Genomic DNA, 26,767 nt, shown 5'->3' with positions numbered 1-26,767 from the left:
AAGTAAAATTTTCTTATATCAGACCTTAGTTATCGAGATATAAACATTTTTGATATTTTCGTCAATAACTAGAAAAACATCAGTCAAAATCTAATTTTAAGGATAAGGTAGGAAAGAAGGATAAATGTCCAATAATATTCCAACGCTTTTTCCTGTGTATCTAAGTTAGTAGATAATTTTAAAGTTCTATAGTCAGGTCCATGTTATAATGGCAGTGTTTGATTAGCAATGGTATTGCTTTCCTTGTCTATCATTCAACAAAGTGGATAGCGCTATGTCTTTCCGCTTTGCTCTCTTGCCAGATTGTCTTTTAACAATGAGAATTGATCATTAATTGAAAAAATATTCATCTTAATTATGAAAATTCATTGTGAAATTATTGAAAAATATAATTTCTTGCTTAATGAAATATGATTGACTATTTTAAACGACAATTAATCGTTAATATTACATCAATATAACCTGTATCAGCTACCGTCTATAGAAGGCATTGACAAGACAGAGGATCGGCAATTTTGTTCTCCTATGTTTCTCGAGTGCCATTATAACGTGGACGTCACTATATCTCAATCATAAGAGGGTTGAACGACGGTGTATTTGAAGCTACAGTGAATAAACTCTGACTAATTTTTCATTTCAATTTTAAATTTATCAAAATTTTTGGAGAGAAATAGTACAGGCTCAGCCTAGTTTTTCCTCCAATGTCATAAATTATATTATGATTGTAATATTTTGTACAATAACTGAATGAATGAAGAATGAATGATGAATGAATGAATTTCAAATAGGATCCCAATAAAACTTACTGTCAAGTTATTCTTGTAATAGTTATTTGTGCAACTAGTGCGCAAAGTGTCAGTTTGCTGCACCGAAAGAAACGTTTACGCCCGAGCTGTAGGCGAGGGCGGAATGGTTTCTTGAGTGCAGCAGAGGAACTTTGCGCACGTATTTCACATTAAGTTTTTCCTACAGTTACCATTGAATATGAAAAGTGGGTAATTATGGGTAAAATTGCCTGAAATCCATCAAATGTTTTTCTGTGTAATTTTATTATTGATAAAAACCTTAATCCTAAAATCCTAAAGTCCTCGTTGTCCTTGGTTATAATATATAATGAATAATAATTAGCGTGTTGTGCTTGGTTGCACCTCTGCTCACTATAGCAGCCACAGCAGTCACTGTTACCAACTTCATTTTGATGTTGCTGCACTGTTGCTCCATATAACCTACTAAGTATTTTGCGTTGCCATGTTGCAAATCTGGAGTGCAGAAAAATTTTTCCCGCACTAGAGCGGAATAGTTATTTGTATATCTAGAGTGAAAAGTACGACTTTTTCTCCCTGAGGGAAAAAGTTTGAAGCCCGAGGCAAAGCCGAGGGCAACAATTTCCTGAGGGAGAAAAAGTATTTTTCGCTCGTGATGTACACAACATTTTTCCTCCACCTACTGTCTAAAGTACTTACTTTACTCCCTGAAACATAATACTAAAGTGTCACTTTTTCGCTCTAGGTAGTAAAAAACAGAAAAACTCCCTAGGGAGTAAAAGTGACTCCATTTAAATAACATGGGAAGCATCTCTATTTAAAAAACTTACATGGTAATAGGTTAGAAGGTCTAAGCTCAGATGAGAAAGCGTAATAGAGGTGTCTGTCATTGAGTCAACTGAATTCAATACCACAACCAGAAATTTGATCAACTCATGAAATATATGTTTGTATGATATTATATTCTTAATATTGGTAGACGATAAAAATTTATACAATTTTTAAAATATTTTATTCTATTCAAAATACCAGCCAACAAATATTTTTGATCTGCATTCTGCAATTCAAATCTGAACCACGTGATCTGGAGTCAGCCATTTTTGGTAGCTCAGCTGATATGATTGTTACAACTTTGGCCGATAGATAGCGCAATCAGCAGTGCCTATCAGACGACCGGTTTTTAGGTTTTAGTTTTTAGGTTATGTTGTTAGGAAACATTGTCACCAATACGTAAGTTATTAGAATGATTTAATTTGCAGTTTCTATAAAAAAATGTAGATGGAGGAAAAAGTGATTTTTTGCATTCTGTAATCAGTGCAGCAATGGCCACTTTTCAACGTAACTGTAGGAAAATTATATTATGATTGTAATATTTTGTACAATAAATAAATGAATGAATGAATGAATGAATTTCAAATAGGATCCCAATAAAACTTACTGTCAAGTTATTCTTGTAAAACAAATATTCAGCTGTTTCCATAATTTCCAACAACTCTGTACAATTGAAAGTGGCGGGTTTCGAAGATTACAATACAACAGTTCTTGAGTGAGTTCTCCAACCCCAGGGGGAACTGATTAATTCTACATTGTTGAAAGACAATCTGGCAGCAGAGCAAAGCGAGAAAGAGATAGCGCTATCCGCTTTGTTGAATGATGGACAAGGATACCATTGCTAACTAGTAGTTCTGTGAACAGTAGACCTCACGCAGTATTCTCATCCACAAGTACCTAATTGAAACTATAGACCTTATGGAAATACAGCAATAGACTGGCTTCTCCACACATCTGTGTAATCACTTGTCAGCTGATTTATGATGAATAATTCTATAGTCTGATTTTTACGGTAATATTGGCGTATGAAGGAGGCTCCTTTTTCCTTTTATATTATCCTTGAAATGCAAAATTTCCAAAAACCTTGTATATACGTCGACGCGCAATTTAAAAAGGAACATACCTGTCAAATTTCATGAAAATCTATTACCGCGTTTCGCCGTAAATGCGCAACATTTAAACATTCAAACATTTAAACATTAAGAGAAATGCCAAACCGTCGACTTGAATCTTAGACCTCACTTCGCTCGGTCAATTAAACACTGCCTTTATAACGTGAACCTTACTATACACAACTTGAATGTGATATAAATATGCTTTATGATGTATGATTTTCTATCCAATTCTGTCTACTTTTAAAATGTTTATATTATGACTTGCCTAATGCTACAATTGTAGCCTGATGGTTAATAAAACGAATCTTGAATCTTGTCAATGCCTTCTATAGACGGTAGCTGATACAGGTTTATTGATGTAATATTAACTGTTCATTCTCGTTTAAAATTATCAATTAATTTCCAATAACTCCATAATGAATCTTAATGATTAAGATGAAATAATTTGTTAATTGATGATTAATTCTACATTGTTGAAAGACAATCTGGCAACAGAGCAAAGCGAGAAAGAGATAGCGCTATCCGCTTTATTGAATGATGGACAAGGATAGCAATACCATTGCTAATCAAACACTGCCATTATAACGTGGACCTCACTATAGTATTGTCTGATATTTAGTTTGCCAGCTACCTGAGATCGTCAGCATAGCAGCAGTTGTCATAGTTGTCGCTGTCATAGAGGGCACTGAGCGAATCCAGACTCATCATGGCGTCCGAGTCGCCAAACACCCGCGACGAGGCCCGCGAGGAGAGAGACGTATTATCATCATCTCCTCCTCCTCCTCCTTCACCACAGCCCCTCCTCACGCCACCCATCAGCCCCGCTTCGAACGCCGAGTTCACATCGCTCAGCGCACCTGTAATGGAATCAGAACGTACACAATCAAGAAATGGTGTCCATAGAGAAGATATACCATAGTTTGTAGAATTCATTCAACGTTTGAAAGTTCTGTATCAAATTATGGTGTTGTGTATCAAGTTGACATGATACTGTATTATATTGTGGTGTTGTGTATCAAATTATGGTGTGTATCAAGTTGACATGATACTGTATCATATTGTTGTGATACCAGTGATACCATAGAAAAAAGATAGAACAAGAAGATATCCCATTGTTTGTAGAATTCACTCAAAATTTGAAAGTTTTGTATCAAATTATGGTGTTGTGTATCAAGTTGAGATGATACTGTATCATATTGTGTTGACACTGTACTATATAGTGGTGATATGCCATGGTAAAGGACCGTTATGTTGCAAATGTGAGTGTTAACTGAAGCCGATAGTCCTAGTAGTTGTTTTTGGTGAAGCTATGTGACGCTGGTAGTCTCTCATACTGTGCCCTTCTTACACTCTTACACTCCCAACAACACACTAATAATAGACAGTGTATAGGGTGTCTATGTTGCAAATGTGAGTGTTAACTGAAGCCGATAGTCCTAGTAGTTGTTTTTGGTGAAGCTATGTGACGCTGGTAGTCTCTCATACTGTGCCCTTCTTACACTCCCAACAACACACTAATAATAGACAGTAATCGGACAAAAAATTTGCAACATCAGATATTTACTGGTATCAGCTATCCTCAATAGAAGGCAGGCATCGGCAAAGTTGTTCTTCCATCTTTCTCCACTGCTATTATAACGTGTACCTCACTACAGCCATAGAGTTGAGATAGAATTAGAAAATATCCCATTGTATAGGTCGTTTATGTTGAAAATTTCTTCTCCGATTACTGTCTATTATTAGTGTGTTGTTGGGAGTGTAAGAGTGTAAGAAGGGCACAGTATGAGAGACTACCAGCGTCACATAGCTTCACCAAAAACAACTACTAGGACTATCGGCTTCAGTTAACACTCACATTTGCAACATAAACCCTGTAAGATATCACATCAACACACATACATTATTAACACAACATGATATAGTATCACCACAAATAATACAGTATCACTAAAACATTATACAGTATCATCTCCACTTGATACACAACACCAAAATTTGAAACAAAACTTGCAAACTTTGAATTAATTCTACAAACCATGGGATATCTACTTATGCTATCTTTTCTCTATTCTATAGGTGACTTCCGAACTGACACTTACCTTCAGCATCCGTGAGGCCGGCCTCATGTATCATGGATATATTCTCGAGAGCTGGGTCATCCGTTGTATATCCTGTACTATCCTCTACCCCCTCCTCCTCCTCCTCATCACTTGCCTCCTCCTCCTCCTCCTCCTCATTCTTACCTATGAAGATACAACACAATATTATATTAAACTAAACCCAAATTGCATCTCATTTCCATAACCTATTTCTGGACAATTTCTATCCAAATTTGGGAAAGGAACAGTTTTGGGCTTAAAGCCTGTTCTTCCTTTTCCAATCATTCACCATTTTTGGTAGAGAGTTAGTGGGGAGGATATTTTTAATATTCTTTCTGAAGAATGGACATTGATATGTCCAAAGCTCCGCCAATTTATGTAGATGCATAACAATATAATTATCCATAGTTATTATATTACAAATTACTTTTTCATATATACTTTCAATAATTATTTTCTTAGTCTATATTATGTAAATTCATCTATAATGTTGCTGTATTGTAAGCTATTGTATATAAGTGTATAAGCCAGTATATATTGTAATCTACATAAATAAAGTACTCAATCAATCAATCAATCAATCATCCATAATTCACAATGATATTGTAAAGGTTGTTTCAGAGAAACGGGAAATTTTTAAAGTTGAATAATTTCAAGAAAAACAAATCTTTAAATAAAGTTTTTCATATCATTCACTAGTAAAAATAATGCCAATATAAAATAAATAATACCGTAATATTTATTTTTTGAAGATGACATCTTGCAGGTGTATTCCTTTCCTACGCAAACATTCCTGTAGTCTCTCCATCACATTGGCCATGGTTTGACATAATATTACAACTGGAATTTAAAATCGCTTCTCGAATCTTGACTTTCAATTCTGCAACAACGGAAGAATTGAAAGCCAAGATTCGAGAAGCGATTTCCAAATTCCAGTTTTAATGATAAGCTGCGTACAGATATACGCGCCTCCAACCCGCTCCGCCCTCGTTTCTGCATCGCTCCGCCCTCGTTCCTCCATCGCTCCGCAGTCGCTCCGCCCCCGCTCTGCAATCGCGCACCGATCATAAACGTTACGGGAGATGTTAGCTCTTCTCGCGTTCCACTCTTGCTCCCCGGTCGATCATCAATCGCTCTGCTCGAGTGACGTTCGGTTGCGGAGCAGAGCGAAAGTCTGTACGCACCTTTACGTCTAACCATGTAGGTTCAACCTTGAGGTTGTGTTTAACACTTATACACTTATATACAATAGCTTACAATACAGCAAAATTATAGATGAATTTACATAATATAGACTAAGAAAATAATTATTGAACTGTATATGATATGAAAAAGCAATTTGTAATATAATAACTATAATTATATTGTTATGCTTGTACATAAATTGGCGGAGCTTTGGACAAATCAATGTCCATTCTTCGGAAAGAATATTAAAAATATCCTCCCCACTAACTCTCTACCAATAAAGGTGAGAGAGTTTTATATAGATTACTATCATGTTAGATACATATAGAGGGTGTCTGATAAGTCACTCCCTAAATTCATACAGCTATAATTTATTCAATTATGAACCAATTTTGTTAGAACCACATGTGTTAGATAGAACACTCCTTGAGGTTGTGTTTAACACCAATTCTCATTTGTTTCAGTTTAAAAATGCCCCCTCTCTTGACTGTGGAAGAACGAGCCAAAATAGCAGCTTGTTATGAGTTCTGGGGATCTGTGGTGCGTATACAAAGGTGGTGGAGGACTGAACGAGAGATCCATGCAGCACTGGATGCAAAAACACTGAGATATTTCTTAAGAATCGTTGCAACAGAGTAACGTGAAAGACCACTTTCACGAGATCCTTGATGCAGTGATTTCTTAGGTCTCCTCATGAACATCTCACGAAATCTGTCAACATTCTCTGCTGTCCTTGACGTTGATGGTCTTCCTGATCGTCTTGCATCTGCGACACTCCCTGTTGTTAGTAATTTGAAATGGAAATTTTCAACAGTTTTTGCATCCAGTGTTGCATGGATCCCTCGTTCAGCCCTCCACCATCTTTGTACTTGCACCACAGATCCTCAGACCACATAACGAGCTGCTATTTCGGCTCGTTCTTCCACAGTCAAAAGAGGGGGCATTTTTAAACTGAAACAAATTTATTTATTTATTTATTGTTTTGGCTTTTATTGGCAGAGAGATCCTTTTGGATGTTCTGCCTCGCCGTATTACCCAATGTCATTTCCTATCAACACTCAAGTTTATAGGTTATGTCTTGAGTTCTTCTTTTTCTCACTAAAAATTTGCACTTTCACTTCCTGAGTTCCTATTTTATAAATTTTAAAATCAAGAAAACTATTTTCAAACACAAAATCACATTTAAAAAGCAAAAACTATAAAAATTTTGATGATAATATTGAAATTAAAATTTCACATTACAATTTTTTCCATGGCAACCAAAAAACTGAAACAAATGAAATTTGGTGTTAAACACAACCTCAAGGAGTGCTCTATCTAACACATGTGGCTCTAACAAAATTGGTTCATAATTAAATAAATTATAGCTGTATAAATATAGGGAGTGACTTATCAGACACTCTCTATATGTATCTAACATGATAGTAATCTATATAAAACTCTCTCTCACCTTTTTGGTAGAGAGTTAGTGGGGAGGATATTTTTAATATTCTTTCCGAAGAATGGACATTAATATGTCCAAAGCTCCACCAATTTATGTAGATGCATTACAATATAATTATAGTTATTATATTACAAATTGCTTTTTCATATCATATACAGTTCAATAATTATTTTCTTAGTCTATATTATGTAAATTCATCTATAATGTTGCTGTATTGTAAGCTATTGTATATAAGTGTATAAGCCAGTATATATTGTAATCTACATAAATAAAGTACTCAATCAATCACTCACCTCCTCCTCCTTTTCCAGCTAACAGCGGTTCACTAGCAGCTTCCTCCTCTTCCACTTCCTCCTCCTCCTCCTCTTCTTCTTCCACATCACACACATCTTCTTCACTCCACTCTGAATCAACGCCCAGACTTCGAGAGCTTTCTTTCAACAGCCGTTTCACTTCTGCCTCCTGCCGACACAAACAATAATAGAATGTGTTTTCATTTCACAAAGACAAATAAAATAATCTATACTATAATAAAGGAAAAATCTGGTGTGGTACACTCACACAACTTTCCTTGCTCATATTTGAAACTATGATCAGACTTCTGTATATGTGTATATATAATTGTTTTCAGAGTACTTTTTCCTTTGTGTAGACTGTGAAATTTGATGATTTTTTTAGTCGTCATTTTTTTAAAGTCGTCGAAACAGCTGTTCTACAGATGAAATAACTCGACTATGTGTTCTTTTTATGAACTGCGCTACCTACCTATTTCATGCACAAGAAGGAGGTTACTAAGTTTATTTCTCAAGGATGGGGTGGACCCCCCGTTAGTTTCCCAGAAAGAAGACTCATGCCAGTTGATAGAGCTGATAAATTACTATACAGGATATGAATTTGAAAAGAATAGGTCAAGTTATTTTTGAGAGAATCATGAAAAACATGTTTTTTTAGTAATTATCCGCCATTTTTCTCAATAATATTACGGAGCTCCTGAAATTTTCCCAGAAATGAGACTCGTGTCAGTTGATAGGGGTTATAAATAGCTATCCATGGTATAAATTTGAAGAAAATCGTTGGAGCCGTTTTCGAGAAAACCAAGAATAACATGGCTTTTTAGTCATTATCCGCCATTTTTCTCAAGAATATAACGGAGCACCTGAAATTTTCCCAGAAATGAGACTCATTTCAGTTGATAGGGTATTGAATAGCTATCCATGGTATAAATTTGAAGAAAACCGTTAGAGCCGTTTTTTCGAGAAAACTGTGAAAAACATGGTTTTTTAGTAATTATCCGCCATTTTATCCGCCAATTTTATTGAATTTCTTATTGTTGGATCCTCATGGTCTAAGGACCTTAAGTTTAAAATTTCAAGTCAATCGGTTAATTAGGAATGGAGTTATCGTGTTCACAGACATACACACACACACACACACACACACACACACACACACACACAGACCAACACCCAAAAATCATGTTTTTGGACTCAGGGGACCTTGAAACGTATAGAAAACTTGAAATTAGGGTACCTTAATTTTTTCGGAAAGCAATACTTTCCTTACCTATGGTAATAGGGCAAGGAAAGTAAAAAACTGTCTTATACACGTAGGGGATAGGAAATTTACACGAATGAATGACGCATCATCACGTCTCAACTACTCAACTGATTAACTTGTTATTTTGCATGTAGATTCTTAATTAACCGAGGATGGTTATAGGCCTATTTTGAATTCTATTCTGTGAGCTTTTGTATGTAAATAAATAGATAAATAAATAAATAAATGTATGACGACATGTGTATCAAGCATACCCTAACGTTCGTGGCCAGACTAATAGACCCGGTTGCACAACAGCCGGTTAAATTTTAACCGTGATTAATTTCACGAGAACCAATCAGAGAAGGCGTTTTTGAGAAGACGGCTCTCTGGTTGGTCACATGGAATTAATCACGGTCAAAATTGTTCTCGTGGTTCACTGTTGAACAGTTCTCGTGGAATTAATCACGGTTAAAATTTAACCGGCTGTTGTGCAACCGGCACATAGAGAAAGAAACTTATAACCAACCTGTCTTGCGACTTCCTTAGCTATCCTCTTCTCCTCCTCCTCAAACAATTTGTTGGCCTCTCTCTCTTCTTCATCTTCATCTCCTTCTTCGCTTTCATCAGGTTCCAACCTGAACAAACAACCAATCACAGGAATTCTTACAAAAGAAAAAATAAGACAGCAAAAACAAATTTCTCCGAATATTTCATTTAGTAAAAGCCTAGAGAAAAGATAGCACAGGAAGATATACCATGGTTTGTAAACTCATTCAAAGTATGCAAGTTTTGTATCTAATTATGGTGTTGTGTATCAAGTTGAGATGATACTGTATCATATTGTGGTGATATGCCATGGTAAAGGACCGTTATGTTGCAAATGTGAGAGTTAACTGAAGCCGATAGTCCTAGTAGTTGTTTTTGGTGAAGCTATGTGACGCTGGTAGTCTCTCATACTGTGCCCTTCTTACACTCTTACACTCCCAACAACACACTAATAATAGACAGTGTATAGGGTGTCTATGTTGCAAATGTGAGTGTTAACTGAAGCCGATAGTCCTAGTAGTTGTTTTTGGTGAAGCTATATGACGCTGGTAGTCTCTCATACTGTGCCCTTCTTACACTCTTACACTCCCAACAACACACTAATAATAGACAGTGTATAGGGTGTCTATGTTGCAAATGTGAGTGTTAAATGAAGCCGATAGTCCTAGTAGTTGTTTTTGGTGAAGCTATGTGACGCTGGTAGTCTCTCATACTGTGCCCTTCTTACACTCTTACACTCCCAACAACACACTAATAATAGACAGTGTATAGGGTGTCTATGTTGCAAATGTGAGTGTTAAATGAAGCCGATAGTCCTAGTAGTTGTTTTTGGTGAAGCTATGTGACGCTGGTAGTCTCTCATACTGTGCCCTTCTTACACTCTTACACTCCCAACAACACACTTATAATAGACAGTAGTCGACAGTAATCGGAGAAGAAATTTGCAACATAAACCATGGAATATCTTCTTATGCTATCTGTTCTCAATACTTCTAACCCCTTCCCTTCCAAGCAATGCTCAAACTTTGGATATCACTCTAGAATTAGCTAAATAATAGATGTTTTTTTATTAGTAATCAGTAGAAGAACGAGGTTAGCATTAGTATAGAGTTAGCCGCCACCAGTTGCAATGCAAAGTCAGAATCCTTCATTTAGCCACCATGTCACTGTACTGCTCTTACCTGCTCAACAGCGGCCTACTAGTAGTTCCATTTTCGTCCTCCAGCAGACCGTGTGTGATCTGTGCCACTGAATGAAATAATAGTGGACTGTAAGAAATGCTTTTGTAAATAAAAATTGTTAAGATGTATGAATTGTATATTTATTGTACTACTGCACAAATCCAACATGCCAAAAAAATGAATGATAATTTATAATAAAACTAGTAGCTGGGAAAGACGCCAAATAAAAGTAAGGTTTAAGTAAAACAGTTCAATAGATTTATTGTATACTTTGAGAAACGTGACATATTGTCTTAGATTTAGGAAATGCCACACAGGGCAGTTGACTGACGAGATACGAATAATTGACTCAATAGTCAGGAGTACAAAACAATAAAAATGACATAATAAAAAATTGAGACAATCAGTTGAAATATGTTGAATTGCTAACAGGAAAATTTAATTTAGGTACAAGACCAAATTCCTAGTGAAATTGATTGATACATTACAAACCATGATGCATGTACTGAAATACTGAAAATGTATAACTGAAAAACTTATATATTATATATAGCAAACATACATTTATGAATAAAGTGCCTACAGTAATAAATTCTGGGACTTGAATGTTATAATTTTAGCATTGAGATCGTTCGTCATTCAAATTAAAAAACAATTTGTGACTAATGAATAAGTATAAACCTACTATATGTAATGCTCCGTAATGAGCTAGTGCATAAATTCAAAGAGAAAATAAACCTTCAAATGACAATAAGTAATAGAGAAAAGTCAGGTCAATGAGTAATCGCAAAAAATACAAAAGGTAAATGTAGTTTGACAATAAAGAACAATTAAATATAAATACTAAATGTTGAGTAATAAACAAACGCTTTCAGGACATATTAAAACCTTTGTAGTTCTGGATAGGTTTTATTAGATACACTAAATAATCATGAGTTGAACGTCAATTGAAAAGCATATATTCAATGTAATTAATAATTTTAAAGACAATATAAAATAGGTAGTACAGTGAAATGAAACAGACACTGTATTCAAGAACGTAATTGACAATGGCCTAGACTAACTTTAAATGATAGATCAATAAGTCTGATATGATCAGATATATCATGATAAGATAAAAGTAAAACATAGGTCATACGGTAAGTCATAAAATGTGATCAAATTAAATACACAAACAAAAAGTTAATTGGAAATTGATCGATATTTAAATAAGTCAATATGAAAAATGTAAAGTACAAATACTTGCAATACTTCCAAAAATATTGGTAAAAAGTTGTGTCTACAAATGGGAATCGCGACTTTAGAATAAATAATTCCAAGTAAACCCTGAAAAGGTCAAATAATAATTAAACAAACAAGGCAATTGAACAAATAATGAAAAATGCTGATAATGATTCAAAATTGATACAGAATACTTATCAAATGCATGAAGAGCATGAGATCCAATCTTGAATTGGATGGGCAGTACATCGAGACCCCCTCGATGATACCGGACGATGGTGGAGACCTGGATGGACCCACGAAATGGAGCGGACCAGAGCGAGCTACCGGAGCTGGACTGGACGGCGAACCATGAAGAGCGGCGACTAGGATGACCCGCAGGCAGGACAAGAATCAATCCGAGCGACAGACTCCGGACTGGAATGTTGACGAATCAGGATAGCCAACAGCGATGGCTCAGTGGTGACGACACAGGAACGGCGGCGACACAGCGATGAGTGGGTAATGTCAGGTTAACTATTGTCAGTGCAATACGGGCAAGACTGACACAATGACGGTGTGACACAGTTGAGATATGCAACACATAAACTTGAAAGTAACGTAGCTGAAGATTCACTGAATTTGAATTGAATGAACCGTCCAAAAGTTAGGCACGGTGAATGAAATGCAAAGTTAATTGAGTTGGCTACGGCCAAAATCACAACACTGATGCTATAGTGAATGTCTGAATAGACAACCATCCAAATGCTTGGCATGGTGAATGAAATGTAACAAATGTTCGTAGATCACTAAAAGAACTGGTTGAAACTGATACACCATCTACGGGGTAGACATGAAAATTGCTAATACTGCGATCTAGCAATGAATGATTAGGTAGCTAGTTGACTAACCTAACAAAACGGATACAGAGCAGAACGTCTGACTGCACCGTGAAATGATGAGAGTGTGATCTTGGAATGCAAGCAACACACCAGTAATAATGTCCCGCGAGACCAGAATTACTTCAATGAAACGATGAATGCGAAAATGGGCCTCAAGCCCTACCAAAAATGCCTACCGCTAAATGCATGTTCAGTTCAATCATAAACTTGTTGCTGAATGTTGAATGTTCTGGAAACTTGATTTTCATAATCAGTAATATGAAAATGATTTGAGTTCTCACACTGAGAAGTGAATAAATTTAAATTGAAGATAAAAATTCGAAGCACTCGTGACGAATGAAACGTGTTGGAACATACCAAATACTGATGATTGAAGATATTTCACAAACTAACGAACCGAAAATACTGAAACTTTATCGAAGCACTGGAAGAAACATTCTACGTTGAATAAACATGAATTTAAAACTTGAGAATTGAAAATTTTGAATTGAAAGCGACGAAAATTGAAGAACGGAAAAAAGCTGATGTGAACTGTTACGCCATTGCTGTGTGAAGAAGGAAACAGGAAAGTGCATGCACGAATTGCGTTGTAAGAAGCTACGTATAGCCACGTCGATGAAAAAGATATGCGTAAAAAACGTCTAGACACGGTAGGAAATACTCCAAAATAATATTAAATAATACCAAAATGTACAATAAAATTAATGTACAAATGTAGCATGACAAAAAACTGATGTAATCCGTGAACTGCAGAAAACACAGTGAAAGTGGACCGATGACAAAGTGACTTGCGCACTAACGCGACAAGTTGGGACAAGAACACAATGCATAGTGCGAAATCTGACATAAACCTGGCCCCCTTGAGGCCTGCAGGGTCTCAAAAGAGAGACATACGAGAGAACAAAAAAGAAACGGAGATTATGTCGGATGAGCAATGCTGAATTAATCAGAAAATTCCTCGTCGAGTGGAAGCGGTGCAATGCTAGAAATAGCCCGCTTGAAAGTGCCTGATGCGGTGCGAACGGTGACCACCCGTACCTTGTTGTCCTTCCCTGGATGAACGGCCGTGATGCGCGCAAGTTTCCATACCGAAGGTGACGTACCCGTGTCCTTGAGAATAACCACAGCACCAATCTGCAGGTTTTCAGATTCAGAGCTCCACTTGCTCTTCCTTTGAAGTGTGACTAGAAACTCAGCAGACCAACGATCCCAGAGTTCCTGAGTGATCAGTGCTAACTGACGCCAGCGTGAACGGTGATCGATGTGAGTGGTGGTTGGTGTGTGGAACGGCAGTGCGGTGAGCGGACGACCAACCAAAAAATGCCCAGGAGACAAGTATGCTAAATCTTGAGGGTCCTCAGACAGAGGCACAAGAGGCCGGGAGTTGAGGATAGCTTCAATCTGTGCAGACAGCGTGGAAAGCTCTTCAAAATTCAAAATCTTATTCAAAGTGACCACTCTGAAAATTCGTTTAAAATTTTTTACAGCGTTTTCCCATAGACCTCCAAAATGAGGAGCCCTGGGAGGGATGAAATGCCAACCAATGTTGAAAACGGCGGCAAAGTTGTGAATTTCAGACTGAATAGCAGAATCTGAAAGAAATGCATGTAACTCATTGAGTTCATTGTGAGCGCCAACAAACGTTGTAGCATTGTCTGAATGAATGGCAAAAGGGATGCCACGACGAGCAGAGAACCTGATGAGTGCGGCAATGAAGGCCTTTGTTGAAAGCTCGGAGACCACCTCTACGTGAACTGCGCGCGTTACCATGCAAATAAACAAAGCAAGGTAAGCCTTGGAGAAATTGCGCGACTTTGAGCCACCAAGACGAATTGAAAGAGGACCTGCGTAGTCAACTCCACAATTATAAAATGGAAAATCCGGTTGTACACGAACTGCGGGAAGATGCCCCATGATTTGCTCGGAACGAAACGTAGAGAAACGAAAACACATTTTGCAACCCTTTATTACACTCTTGATGATGCGACGGGTGGATGGTATCCAAAAACGTTGTCGAATACTGGCCATAGTGACCTGAACGCCAGCATGTTGAAGACGTCTATGAAATGAGACAATGAGCGCACGCGTGAACCTATGTTTAGCTGGCAATAAGATTTGATGTTTATAGTCGAATGGAATATCTGCCTCCCGAAGACGACCACCTACTCTCAGAAGATTGTCAGTATGAATAAATGGAGAGAGTGACTTGATAGAACTATTGGAGGGCAGCTCCTTACCCTGACGCAAAGATTTCAAATCGTCGGCAAAAACATCTGATTGAATGTCTTGAATGATGCGCAATTCAGCAGCTTGAATTTCCTGAACCGACAGTTCAACAGATTGCTGAGATGCTGGTTCACGGCAATGCTTCAAATTATGAATGAAACGAAGAATGTAAGCAGCAATGCGAACTAATTTGTGATATGATGAAATTTTTGACGATAAATCTGAAAACAATGAAGTTGTTGAACAAGTGACAAGCGAGATTTTAGGCTGTGAAATGATTACATTCGATGAAATCTCCTTCCAGGTTGAGGGTGAATTTGCTAGCCATGATGGTCCATTCCACCACAACTTACTAGAAACCAAAATGTTAGGTGAGCAACCCCTAGAAACCAGGTCGGCAGGATTGTCTGCTGTGCGTACATGATTCCAATGGAAATTAGAAGTGGTGTTTTGAATCTCTGAGATTCTGGTTGAAACGAAAATATCAGAACGATTTGGCATGACCTTCAGCCAATCACACACTATTTTTGAGTCGGTCCATAAATAGACTCCTGAAAAAACAAGTTTTGCAGCGCTGATTACTTTGTTGACTAGACGTGATGCTAATAGAGCGGCTTGTAATTCTAACCGTGGGATTGTTAACAATGGGTTGAGAGACGCCAACTTCGATTTTGAGGTGAGTAATTGAGTCTTGACTCCAGTTGGTGATTCACTGCGTATGTATAGACAAGCACCATATGCGGCGATACTGGCATCGCAGAACGCATGTAATTCCAAAGAGGCATCAACGTCATGAGGTAAGACACAGCGTGGAATTGAAATGTTGGAAATACTTGGTAATTGATGTAGAATTGCTAACCATTCCTCCAATAAATCCTGAGGAAGTTTCTGATCCCAGTCAATTTTTAATAACCAGAGTTTTTGAAATAAAATTTTTGGTAGGATGACAACCGGAGAGATTAGACCAAGCGGATCAAAAATGCTGGATATGCAAGAGAGAAATTCCCTTTTTGTGAATGATTTTTTGGGTAAAACTTCTGAAACACTAGATGAAATGAGGAGAACATCCGAAGTGGCATTCCAAATGAGGCCTAGAGCCTTGACAACGCTATCATTAGAATCGGATAGAGGTTTTGACGAAACTGTCTCAATCAAATGTGACGGAATAGTAGATAATAATTCACTAGAATTAGAAAGCCACTTTCTAAGCTCAAAACCACCTCCCTGCAGTGTAGCAATCAGCTGTTGAACCAGAGGAATAGCTTCTTCAAGAGATGAACACCCTGAAATAAGATCATCAACGTAAAAGCCATTTTTGATAGTGATGGAAACTGGTGAATCTGGTTGACAGTCTATATCAGCAAGATGATTGAGTGTACGTGTTGCTAAAAAGGCAGCAGGTGCAGTTCCATAGCTGACAGTATTCAGAACGAATTCCTGAATAGGTTGGTTGATGTCTGCTCGCCAAAAAATACGTTGGAAGTTACGATCATCAGGATGCAGCAAAATCTGACGATACATTTTAGTCACATCTGAAATAAATGCTATTCGATGCGTACGAAATCGCAAAACAATGTCAAAAAGTTCAGGTTGAACTGTATAACCTATATGCAGTACTTCGTTGAGAGAAACGCCGGTATTAGATTTTGCCGACGCATCAAATACTACTCGAAGTTTGGTAGTTGTAGAATCAGGCTTGAAGACTGGGTGATGCGGAATGTGGAAACATTTGTCAAATGGTTGCGAGGGTGGAACTGGAGACATGTGTCCCAATGATTGATACTCATCCATGAATGCCGTATACTGCTCCTTCAATTCAGGATTAGCAGCCAATCTTTTTTCCAGTGAATGGAAACGGTTAAGAGCTTGGAAACGAGATTGACCTAGAGTGTGAAATGACTCTTTTTTGGGAAGAGCCACAGAAAATCTGCCGTCTGAGGCACGCTCGACATTGGCAAGATAATGCTGTTCAATCTTTCGGTGCTCAGCTGTTAGATTGTCCTTAGGAAGAACTTCTTCAAGCTTCCAAAATTTTTCCATCTGATTGGAAATCTCACAAGTAGAAATGAAGTTGGAATGAACAGAAGGTTCTATCTGAGATGAATGCGTGGACAAGACAGCACCCCAAACCACCCAACCTAGTTTGGTGCCTTGCAAAATGCAGTCAGATGAAATTTGAATTTGACCGAATGTCAATATGGAAGCATAGACTGAAACGCTCAAAAGAAGATCGATTCCCTGAGAAAGGTGAAAAGCAGGATCAGCAAGCTGAATGTGAGTGGGCAAACTAAGTTTTGAAATATCAATTCCTACTGGTGGAAGACTGGGTGTAATTTTGTCGGCAATAATGCAAGAGACCTTTCTAGACCATGTGCGATCAGAAGAAAACACTTCCACAGATGTGGAATACATCGGTGCTGTATTGATGCCAGAAACTGTATGTATAGTATTGTTATGACAAGTTGAAACTAAAGACAACCGTGAAGCAAGATGTTTGGAAATGAAACAGGTGTCACTACCTGTGTCCAACAACGTGCGACACAAAATAGGTTGACCAACCTTATCATAGACTACTACCTCTGCAGTAGGCATGATGGATACTGTTGAATTTTTGTTGCCATCATATGTGTGACTGGAATTACTAACTACTTGACCAGCGGCTGGAATCGGCGACCTAGCAGATGACTCTACAGTTGAATTCAATGACTGTTCAGAAGTAGATGCGACAACTGATGATGAAGCGAGCGGCGACGTGCGGAGGTTGACTGCCGGCTGTGAACCACAACTGCAGCTGTGAAGATGTGCTGAACGACTGCTGTTGGAGGAAATTGTAGTATTCCTTAATTGAACACTGTTGGCATTTGCTGTAGCCTTAGAGCAAGATGACGTAAATTGAAATGATGCACCGTGCAAAATGGAATGATGTGCCTTGCCACACTGCTTACATGCACCAAAGCATTGGTGTCCTGTTGAAAATGGGCGGAGACAATTGAAGCACAAGTGCTTTTTGCGTACTGCGTCAACACGAGCTTGTGGCTGTAGATTTGACAGCTGAGAACAAGTGAAGACAGAATGTGCTGAGTTGTTACAATACAAGCAAGCATTGGGACGTTGAAATACCGAATTGGGTGTAGCAGTACTGCGACTGTTGTTGAATGATGAATTGGATGTTCCAATACTACGATTGTTAGAGTTGAAAAAAGAGCTGCCGATCTGCTGGGCTGCTGCTGGTTAGCCCTAGGATTGACCTGAGCTGAGTGATTCAAATTAAGTGACACAGCTTGTGACACTTTATGTTGGGACTCCATAAAGTTCCAGAGATTGTCAATAGAAACATCATCCATAGTAGAGTTGTATCGCTCCCAATCACGTAGGGTAGCAATATCAAAACGAGACACAGTGACATACATGAACAGAAGGTCTTTAACATCTATACCTAAATCAAGTGCTTCTAAAGCAAAAATGTTTGTTTTTTGATGGTCAATAAGACTGCGCCAAGATTGTGCTGATTTTGAATTGAGTTGCGGTGGGTTCAAGATTGCCGAAACATGTCGATCAGCAATAAGTATTGGATTGTCGTACCTGGTTTTCAACAAATTCCAAGCTAAAGTGAAATCACCTGGTGGTGCATTGGCGATTCTATTCAACGCTTCGCCGGATAATACCTGTTTGAGATATTGAAACTTTGCACTGTTATCAACTGAATCATTATCAACTATAATACTAGTAAATGCAGAACGAAAATTCAACCAATTTTCAAAATCACCATTAAAACGAGGTAATGGTATTTCTGGTAATTTGAAACCTTGTGAAAATTGAATAGGTCGTGGAGCGGGGGCATGCACTAATGCAGGTTCAACGAGAACCCTATTGGCCTCTTCAAAGGCTGCCAGATTGGCCTTGATTCTAGAAGTAATGTTAATAAAATTTTTTGAAATTTCATAATGAATAGTTTTGTCTCCATTGGGATCCCCTTCGTCTAAGCTATCCTTGATATTAACATAGGCATGTCGAAGGGTATCAATTTCCTCTTTGACAGTGATTAATTCATGATATTCTAGCTGATTTCTAGGCATTTCAAAATTAAACTGATCAATGAGCCACTGTAGGTGATCAAACAGATTTTTTCTCTTTGCTATTAGCACCGAGATATCAGTTGGAAGAACTTCAGTAGACATGATTACAAAGATTACTACAACTTAAAATTAGAATACTTGCGACCCTAAAATGCTGCCAACTGTAGTTGTGCGTGTGCCCACGTTTAAAGCGCAAACGTTTGCAAGAAGATGTGTCACCAAGGCTTGTGTGGAGAGCCAAATGAACTGAGTGATGTGACACCAAGCAAGTGATAATGGTGGCGCTTGAGCAACTTGTGCACAGGATGCAGTGTGGCAGCTTACAATGATTCAGGTCTTGAGAGACTGGTACCAACACGAGCGCAGCGTGCTTGTCTGGGGTCCAGTTAACCTTGAAATGAATGAGAATCTATTAATACAAACAATGCTAATACAATAGTTAATGTCAAAAATTGGACCCTAAACTAAGGCGTCAATGTTAAAGATCAGGATGATTTTTTTTTTTTTTTTTTTTACAAATTTAAAAAAGTTTGAGTTGACCAGGGGTCATTAGATAATGAGTTGTCCCAGGTCACTGGCCTTGATCTGGCCGAAGGAGGACCATTTTAACAAGTGTGATCTGTGCCACTGAATGAAATAATAGTGGACTGTAAGAAATGCTTTTGTAAATAAAAATTGTTAAGATGTATGAATTGTATATTTATTGTACTACTGCACAAATCCAACATACCAAAAAATGAATGATAATTTATAATAAAACTGGTAGCTGGGAAAGACGCCAAATAAAAAAATAAGGTTTAAGTAAAACAGTTCAATAGATTTATTATATACTTTGAGAAACGTGACATATTGTCTTAGATTTAGGAAATGCCACACAGGGCAGTTGACTGATGAGAAATAAAAAATGACATAGTAAAAAATTGAAACAGTAAAAATTGAGATTGTCAATTGATAAATGCTGACTTGATAACAGGAAAATTTAATTTAGGTACAAGACCAAATTCCTAGTGAAATTTGATTGATACATTACAAACCATGATGCATGTACTGAAATACTGAAAATGTAAAACTGAAAAACTTATATATTATATATAGCAAACATACATTTATGAATAAAGTGCCTACAGTAATAAATTCTGGGACTTGAATGTTATAATTTTAGCATTGAGATCGTTCGTCATTCAAATTGAAAAACAATTTGTGATTAATGAATAAGTCAGCTTGAAAATGTGACCTGTGTGGTCACGAAACCATGGTCGTGTACCAAATTAAAGTGTAGAAAACTGACAACATCTATGTGTTTTTATTTCATCATGGAACGTTTCTACAACATCGACCACAACTCAGTTGAAGTTTTAATGAATAAGTATAAACCTACTATATGTAATGCTCCGTTATGAGGTAGTGCATAAATTCAAAGAGAAAATAAACCTTCAAATGACAATAAGTAATAGAGAAAAGTCAGGTCAATGAGTAATCACAAAAAATACAAAAGGTAAATGTAGTTTGACAATAAAAGAACAATTAAATATAAATACTGAATGTTGAGTAATAAACAAACGCTTTCAGGACATATTAAAACCTTTGTAGTTCTGGATAGGTTTTATTAGATACACTAAATAATCATGAGTTGAACGTCGATTGAAAAGCATATATTCAATGTAATTATTAATTTTAAAGACAATATAAAATAGGTAATACAGTGAAATGAAACAGACACTGTATTCAAGAACGTAATTGACAATGGCCTAGACTAACTTTAAATGATAGATCAAAGTCTGATATGATAAATGTAAAGTACAAATACTTGCAATACTTCCAAAAATATTGGTAAAAAGTTGTGTCTACAAATGGGAATCGCGACTTTAGAATAAATAATTCCAAGTAAACCCTGAAAAGGTCAAATAATAGTTAAACAAACAAGGCAATTGAACAAATAATGAAAAATGCTGATAATGATTCAAAATTGATACAGAATACTTATCAAATGCATGAAGAGCATGAGATCCAATCTTGAATTGGATGGGCAGTACATCGAGACCCCCTCGATGATACCGGACGATGGTGGAGACCTGGATGGACCCACGAAATGGAGCGGACCAGAGCGAGCTACCGGAGCTGGACTGGACGGCGAGCCATGAAGAGCGGCGACTTGGATGACCCGCAAGCAGGACAAGAATCAATCCGAGCGACAGACTCCGGACTGGAATGGTGACGAATCAGGATAGCCAACAGCGATGGCTCAGTGGTGACGACACAGGAACGGCGGCGACACAGCGATGAGTGGGTAATGTCAGGTTAACTATTGTCAGTGCAATACGGGCAAGACTGACACAATGACGGTGTGAAACAGTTGAGATATGCAACACATAAACTTGAAAGTAACGTAGCTGAAGATTCACTGAATTTGAATTGAATGAACCGTCCAAAAGTTAGGCACGGTGAATGAAATGCAAAGTTAATTGAGTTGGCGACGGCCAAAATTCACAACACTGATGCTATAGTGAATGTCTGAATACACAACCATCCAAATGCTTGGCATGGTGAATGAAATGTAACAAATGTTCGTAGATCACTAAAAGAACTGGTTGAAACTGATACACCATCTACGGGGTAGACATGAAAATTGCTAATACTGCAATCTAGCAATGAATGATTAGGTAGCTAGTTGACTAACCCAACAAAACGGATACAGAGCAGAACGTCTGACTGCACCGTGAAATGATGAGAGTGTGATCTTGGAATGCAAGCAACACACCAGTAATAATGTCCCACAAGACCAGAATTACTTCAATGAAACGATGAATGCGAAAATGGGCCTCAAGCCCTACCAAAAATGCCTACCGCTAAATGCATGTTCAGTTCAATCATAAACTTGTTGCTGAATGTTGAATGTTCTGGAAACTTGATTTTCATAATCAGTAATATGAAAATGATTTGAGTTCTCACACTGAGAAGTGAATAAATTTAAATTGAAGATAAAAATTCGAAGCACTCGTGATGAATGAAACGTGTTGGAACATACCAAATACTGATGATTGAAGATATTTCACAAACTAACGAACCGAAAATACTGAAACTTTATCAAAGCACTGGAAGAAACATTCTACATTGAATAAACATGAATTTAAAACTGAGAATTGAAAATTTTGAATTGAAGGTGACAAAAAACCGAAGAACTGGAAAACGTTTATGTTGATATGCTACGCCATTTTTGTGTGAAGAAAGCCGCGTTTACACCGAAGTTTCAAACAAAAAGTTGCAAACTTTTATTGCAAACAGCAGTTGCAAACAGTAGTTTCAAATAAAAGTTTGCAACTTTTATTTCATGGTTTTATTTCCATGTTTCATGAAAATGTTTTCAACCTTGATTATGACTCGCCTATGTTCTGGTTCCTGGGATCAGTCCTTCCGAGGATGTCAAGTGTCGAGGATGTCATTTTAGCCACGGCGGCGTGTGTCGTGTTGTCAAAGCAACGTAGGCTGAGACGATACTGGGTGAGGCCGTCTCTGAATTCCAGAGCTACGTACAGTGGAAACGACCTGTTGGACGATTTAAATAGAGATGATGTCGACCCTCTATCAGGTGAACTGAGAACGGATGGAAGTTTTAAAAACTTTGTAAGAATGACCAGTGAGGATTTTGAATATATAACTTTAATGATTGGTCACAAAATTTCGAAAATGGATACGAATTACCGAAAGGCTATTTCTGTAACGGAAAAACTAGCCGTAACCTTGCGTTTTTTAGCTACCGGACATTCATACACAAGCTTGAGTTACCTGTTCAAGATATCAAAATCAACCATATCTTTGTTTGTACCTGAGGTGTGCGAGGCTTTAATAGATCTTCTGAAGGATAACATAAAGGTAATACGTTATAAGTAGACTATACATAGCCTATATTTGTTATTTTGACAGCCATTTTTAAATAATATAATATAAAATATTGTTGTTAACACTCAGAACCTGTTTAAGAACCCCCCGCTCTCGCCCCCAAAAGGTCCTAGGGTATTTTATGGCAAATATATTTTTATAATTTTAAGCAATAAATCTACTACTGGTATTTCGCTTTATTTGTACCAGAAGTGTGTGCTGCTCTGATACTAGACGCTAATGCTTGTATTATAAAGTATTATAACCCTGTCCAGACAGGGTTACTGACACTTGAGTCGAGACAGGGTGGTTCGAGTGATCACGTGAGTGAGAGTGGAGGTGGCAGCGTAGGGGATGGCGGGGAAATGTTTCTGTTTCGTGTTTCAACAGCACATAGTGACCGAAACTAGTGTTGCAAACAAAAGTTTGCAACTCCCTTTGATCTTTACCGACTTCAGGTGGAAACAAAAATTTCTGTTGCAAACACTGAAAAACTGTTTGCAACAGCGAAATGTTTCGGCTAAAAATGCGCGTTTTTAGAGATGTTTGCAACTTCTGTTTGCAACTCGTGTTTCAAACTCCGGTGTAAACGCGGCTGAAGGAAACAGGAAAGTGCATGCACGAATGCGTTGTAAGAAACTACGTATAGCAACGTCGATGAAAAAGATATGCGTAAAAAACGTCTAGACACGGTAGGAAATACTTCAAAATAATATTAAATAATACCAAAATGTACAATAAAATTAATGTACAAATGTAGCATGACAAAAAACTGATGTAATCCGTGAACTGCAGAAAACACAGTAAAAGTGGACCGATGACAAAGTGACTTGCGCACTAACGCGACAAGTTGGGACAAGAACACAATGCATAGTGCGAAATCTGACAAATTAATATAAAACAGAAAACACTATACAAAGGAACAAAATCCGACAGGGGTGGTACAAGTTATTCGCTCCACAAACTGTTCGACTTACAATCTGTTCGCTTGACAATCTGTGCGCACTAGTAGATAAAGGTCACGTGATGGCATTTTGTGCGCACGATACTTTGAGTGACGTCATCGACTGTAGCGCTACCTACTGCTTTAATATTTATTATTACCAGCTTCGTCTCTAATAATTCTATATATTACTATCTAATCTTATAGCAAGATTTTGACGGCATTGAATAATTTTCTAACCTAAACTAATATTCTCATTTTTGATTAGTTTAGAATTTGAAAATTAAATCTAAAGTACCTTATTCTATTTTCTGAACAGTTTTCTCAGACTTTATTGATAGGAATACGCTTTTCCGAGATTATTTTACCAATTTATTGACAAGAATAAGTTAATCTTAAATCATTTGAGCATCAGCTACAGTAATAATAAGCAAGCAACCAACATTTCCTGGTTTAACTGTAAGTGAAATTTTGGTATTATTATGGAAATGAGTTAATTGTTCTTTTTAAATACATTGATAGCTAGAAGATTTTTTACTTGTAACTTATTATAAGTAATAATAATGTTTTATCCTTGTAACCTGGGCTAAATTCTAGCCGGTCAGATACCGCTGTTGTCTCATTTATTAAAGATATCCAGTTAATTTTTTTAATGAAAGAGGAGGAGAAAATAAAGTCAACTATCCTATTTTGATACAACTTAATTAAATTTTAATATTAGAAGTAGCTGTTTCAAAACTTACCTTATTTTGAAGGAACGACGATTCAAAACTTTATTGATCTCAGTTGGTAAACCTTATTATTGCAATTCACATTAAGTTAATTAAAATTGTAATGAAAAAATACTTTTATTCAATTGCAGTTTAAATAATAATGATGAATTCCAGATTAGAACTAGCACAATTACAAAGTTGGTAATCAACACCTAACAGTGTACCTATGCAGAAAGTTTCAAAGACTCTTCTCACAACGGTAAAGGAAAGGTTAGGTTTTTCTTATAAATGGCAATATGTTGATATTTTTCATGTGACTTTTTACCCGTATTATCGGATGGGCACGTTAAATTGTTGGTCCCGGCTGAAGTATGACCGTCGTTAGGCCCATTGACGGCTTAAATTATATATTTAGGCAGTGGGACCTTCCCTCAAGGGACTCCCCAACTACAAGAGCCATACGAATTTACTTTTACTTTACAAGGTAAAAGGAAATGTTAGGAGGTTAGGTTTTTGCTTATAAATGCTAATATGTTGATATTTATCAAAATGTCTAATCACAGTGATTAGTATTGGTGATGACAAAAACTATTAATGGTAGCTTTAATACAATGATGGGCGGGCATACGGTGCTGCGTAGGGTCAACATAGTGGCAATAGCCTACACATTCTTGCCATGATTGTAACTTCAAATCATAGCTGTCTAATTATTCAACACAGAAAATAGATTTCTTCGTGAAATCATTGGATTCAATATTACATGAATTATAAATTATTTGTAGCCTACTGTATTCAAAAGTTATTCAAGTAATAGAATTGTAATTGATATTGAAAGTCGCCGTTACTCAAGGTTAGTTTTGAAACAGCTAGCCTATTTCTAAAAATTGAATTGAATTGTATCAAAATAGGCTACCGCGTACCGCGCTTTATTTTTTCCTTCTCTTCCACCTGAAAAAATTGAGTCTATATCTTCAATAACAACTGAGATAACAGCGGTAGCTCCTCGGCTAGAATTTTGCCTAACTGTCTCTCATGATTGCCAATGGTAGGCCTATTTATTGACCAAATTGTCAATTTCGGGGCAACATCTGTACGTTTTGTTGAGCCAACTAGCCTATGTTTGGCCACTGTGCCTAGTTATCTAACACTTCACCCTAGTACACAGCCTGTATTAGGACTAATAAACTACCAGTAGCCTTTTTTAGACACTACTACTGGCGCGGTGGTCTAGAAGAAGCCATAAGTTTTTTCTTAAATAACATTTAAGAATTTTTTCAAACATTGATGGTCATCTTAAACTTTGTAGTGTTTTAAATAGTTTCACGATAACTGGAAAGTGAATTTATCAATATTAGAAAAGTACAATTGTTAATATTTCTTGTATATTTTTGTTAATGACCAATTTTGGGAGAAAAATCTGGCGTTTTCTTAGTCTGTAGGAAATAAATTTAAAATAATATAAAAGTTGTTAAACTCAAGGTCCTCACTTAGAAACAATGAAAAATAAATAATAAGAATAATATATTCCTTGTATTCACACCAAGTGAGCGCTGCACTGTCGCTGTTTACAGGCGGAGGGTTGGTGTGTGGCTCCTTAGCATCGGGACTGAAGCGGCGGATGCTCTACTTTTTTCGCCCTACATTCAAAAAGTTAGATCTTCCATTTTTGGTTCTCTTTTTTCCAAATTTTCCATTTTTCTTTTAATTTCTTTTTCTCGTTTGCTTTAATTTATAAAATTAATTGTTTTATTTATAAAAATATTTCTTGTATTTGGTAATAAATTAATTATCATAAACCCCTGATTGCTGTCGGATAAAATTCTCAATAAAGCGTTTTTCATCAAAATCAACCCAAACTTTCACTTAAGTATATATATTTTATTTTTAAAATTTTAATTTACGTATTATATTTTGTCAATTACCTACCGTATATAAAATTGATTTATTTTCTCCATATTAGAATGATGTGATACATAATTATTATGAAATGAATATAGATTGCTTTATGCGACTCCCCCCGCACACGGACCTGTCATCCAAGCGGGGAGCCTATTCATATGTATTTATTTTATGTAAATTTCATAGTATTTTAAATGAATAAATACATTTGATTTGATTTTGACGATA

The 26,767-nt window shown here is 36.9% G+C and overlaps 1 protein-coding gene and 1 long non-coding RNA gene across 2 annotated transcripts; one reads left to right on the top strand and one right to left on the bottom strand.

Moving 5' to 3' along the window:
* Positions 1–3,310: 3,310 nt before the first annotated feature.
* Positions 3,311–22,548, bottom strand: LOC120350794 (Ca(2+)/calmodulin-responsive adenylate cyclase-like). The gene is made up of 7 exons (XM_039425639.1): positions 22,487–22,548; positions 19,251–19,427; positions 10,705–10,791; positions 9,504–9,612; positions 7,732–7,900; positions 4,810–4,953; positions 3,311–3,567 (listed from the first exon to the last, which is right to left on the bottom strand). Exons 1-7 carry the CDS (start codon positions 22,546–22,548, stop codon positions 3,338–3,340), a joined length of 978 nt encoding a protein of 325 aa, XP_039281573.1. The 3' UTR covers positions 3,311–3,337.
* Positions 22,549–24,102: 1,554 nt separating this feature from the next.
* Positions 24,103–26,767, top strand: LOC120350754. Its single transcript, XR_005571015.1, has 2 exons — positions 24,103–24,386; positions 26,212–26,767. It is a non-coding gene; the product is annotated as an uncharacterized LOC120350754 (long non-coding RNA).

This window comes from Nilaparvata lugens, chromosome 4, assembly GCF_014356525.2.
Source record: "Nilaparvata lugens isolate BPH chromosome 4, ASM1435652v1, whole genome shotgun sequence".
Classification (NCBI taxonomy): domain Eukaryota; kingdom Metazoa; phylum Arthropoda; class Insecta; order Hemiptera; family Delphacidae; genus Nilaparvata; species Nilaparvata lugens.
The sequence above is the reverse complement of the archived record's forward strand: the minus strand, read 5'-3'. Positions and strand labels throughout refer to the sequence as shown.

Excerpts from the sequence above, each read along its gene's own strand:
- LOC120350794 (XM_039425639.1), bottom strand. The coding sequence starts at position 22,548 with ATGACATCCTCGACACTTGACATCCTCGGAAGGACTGATCCCAGGAAC. Across the intron at positions 19,428-22,486 it reads AGGAACCAGAACATAGGCGA|CTGCCACACTGCATCCTGTG; the intron begins GTCATAATCAAG and ends AATCATTGTAAG. Across the intron at positions 7,901-9,503 it reads CTAAGGAAGTCGCAAGACAG|GAGGCAGAAGTGAAACGGCT; the intron begins GTTGGTTATAAG and ends TTGTGTCGGCAG.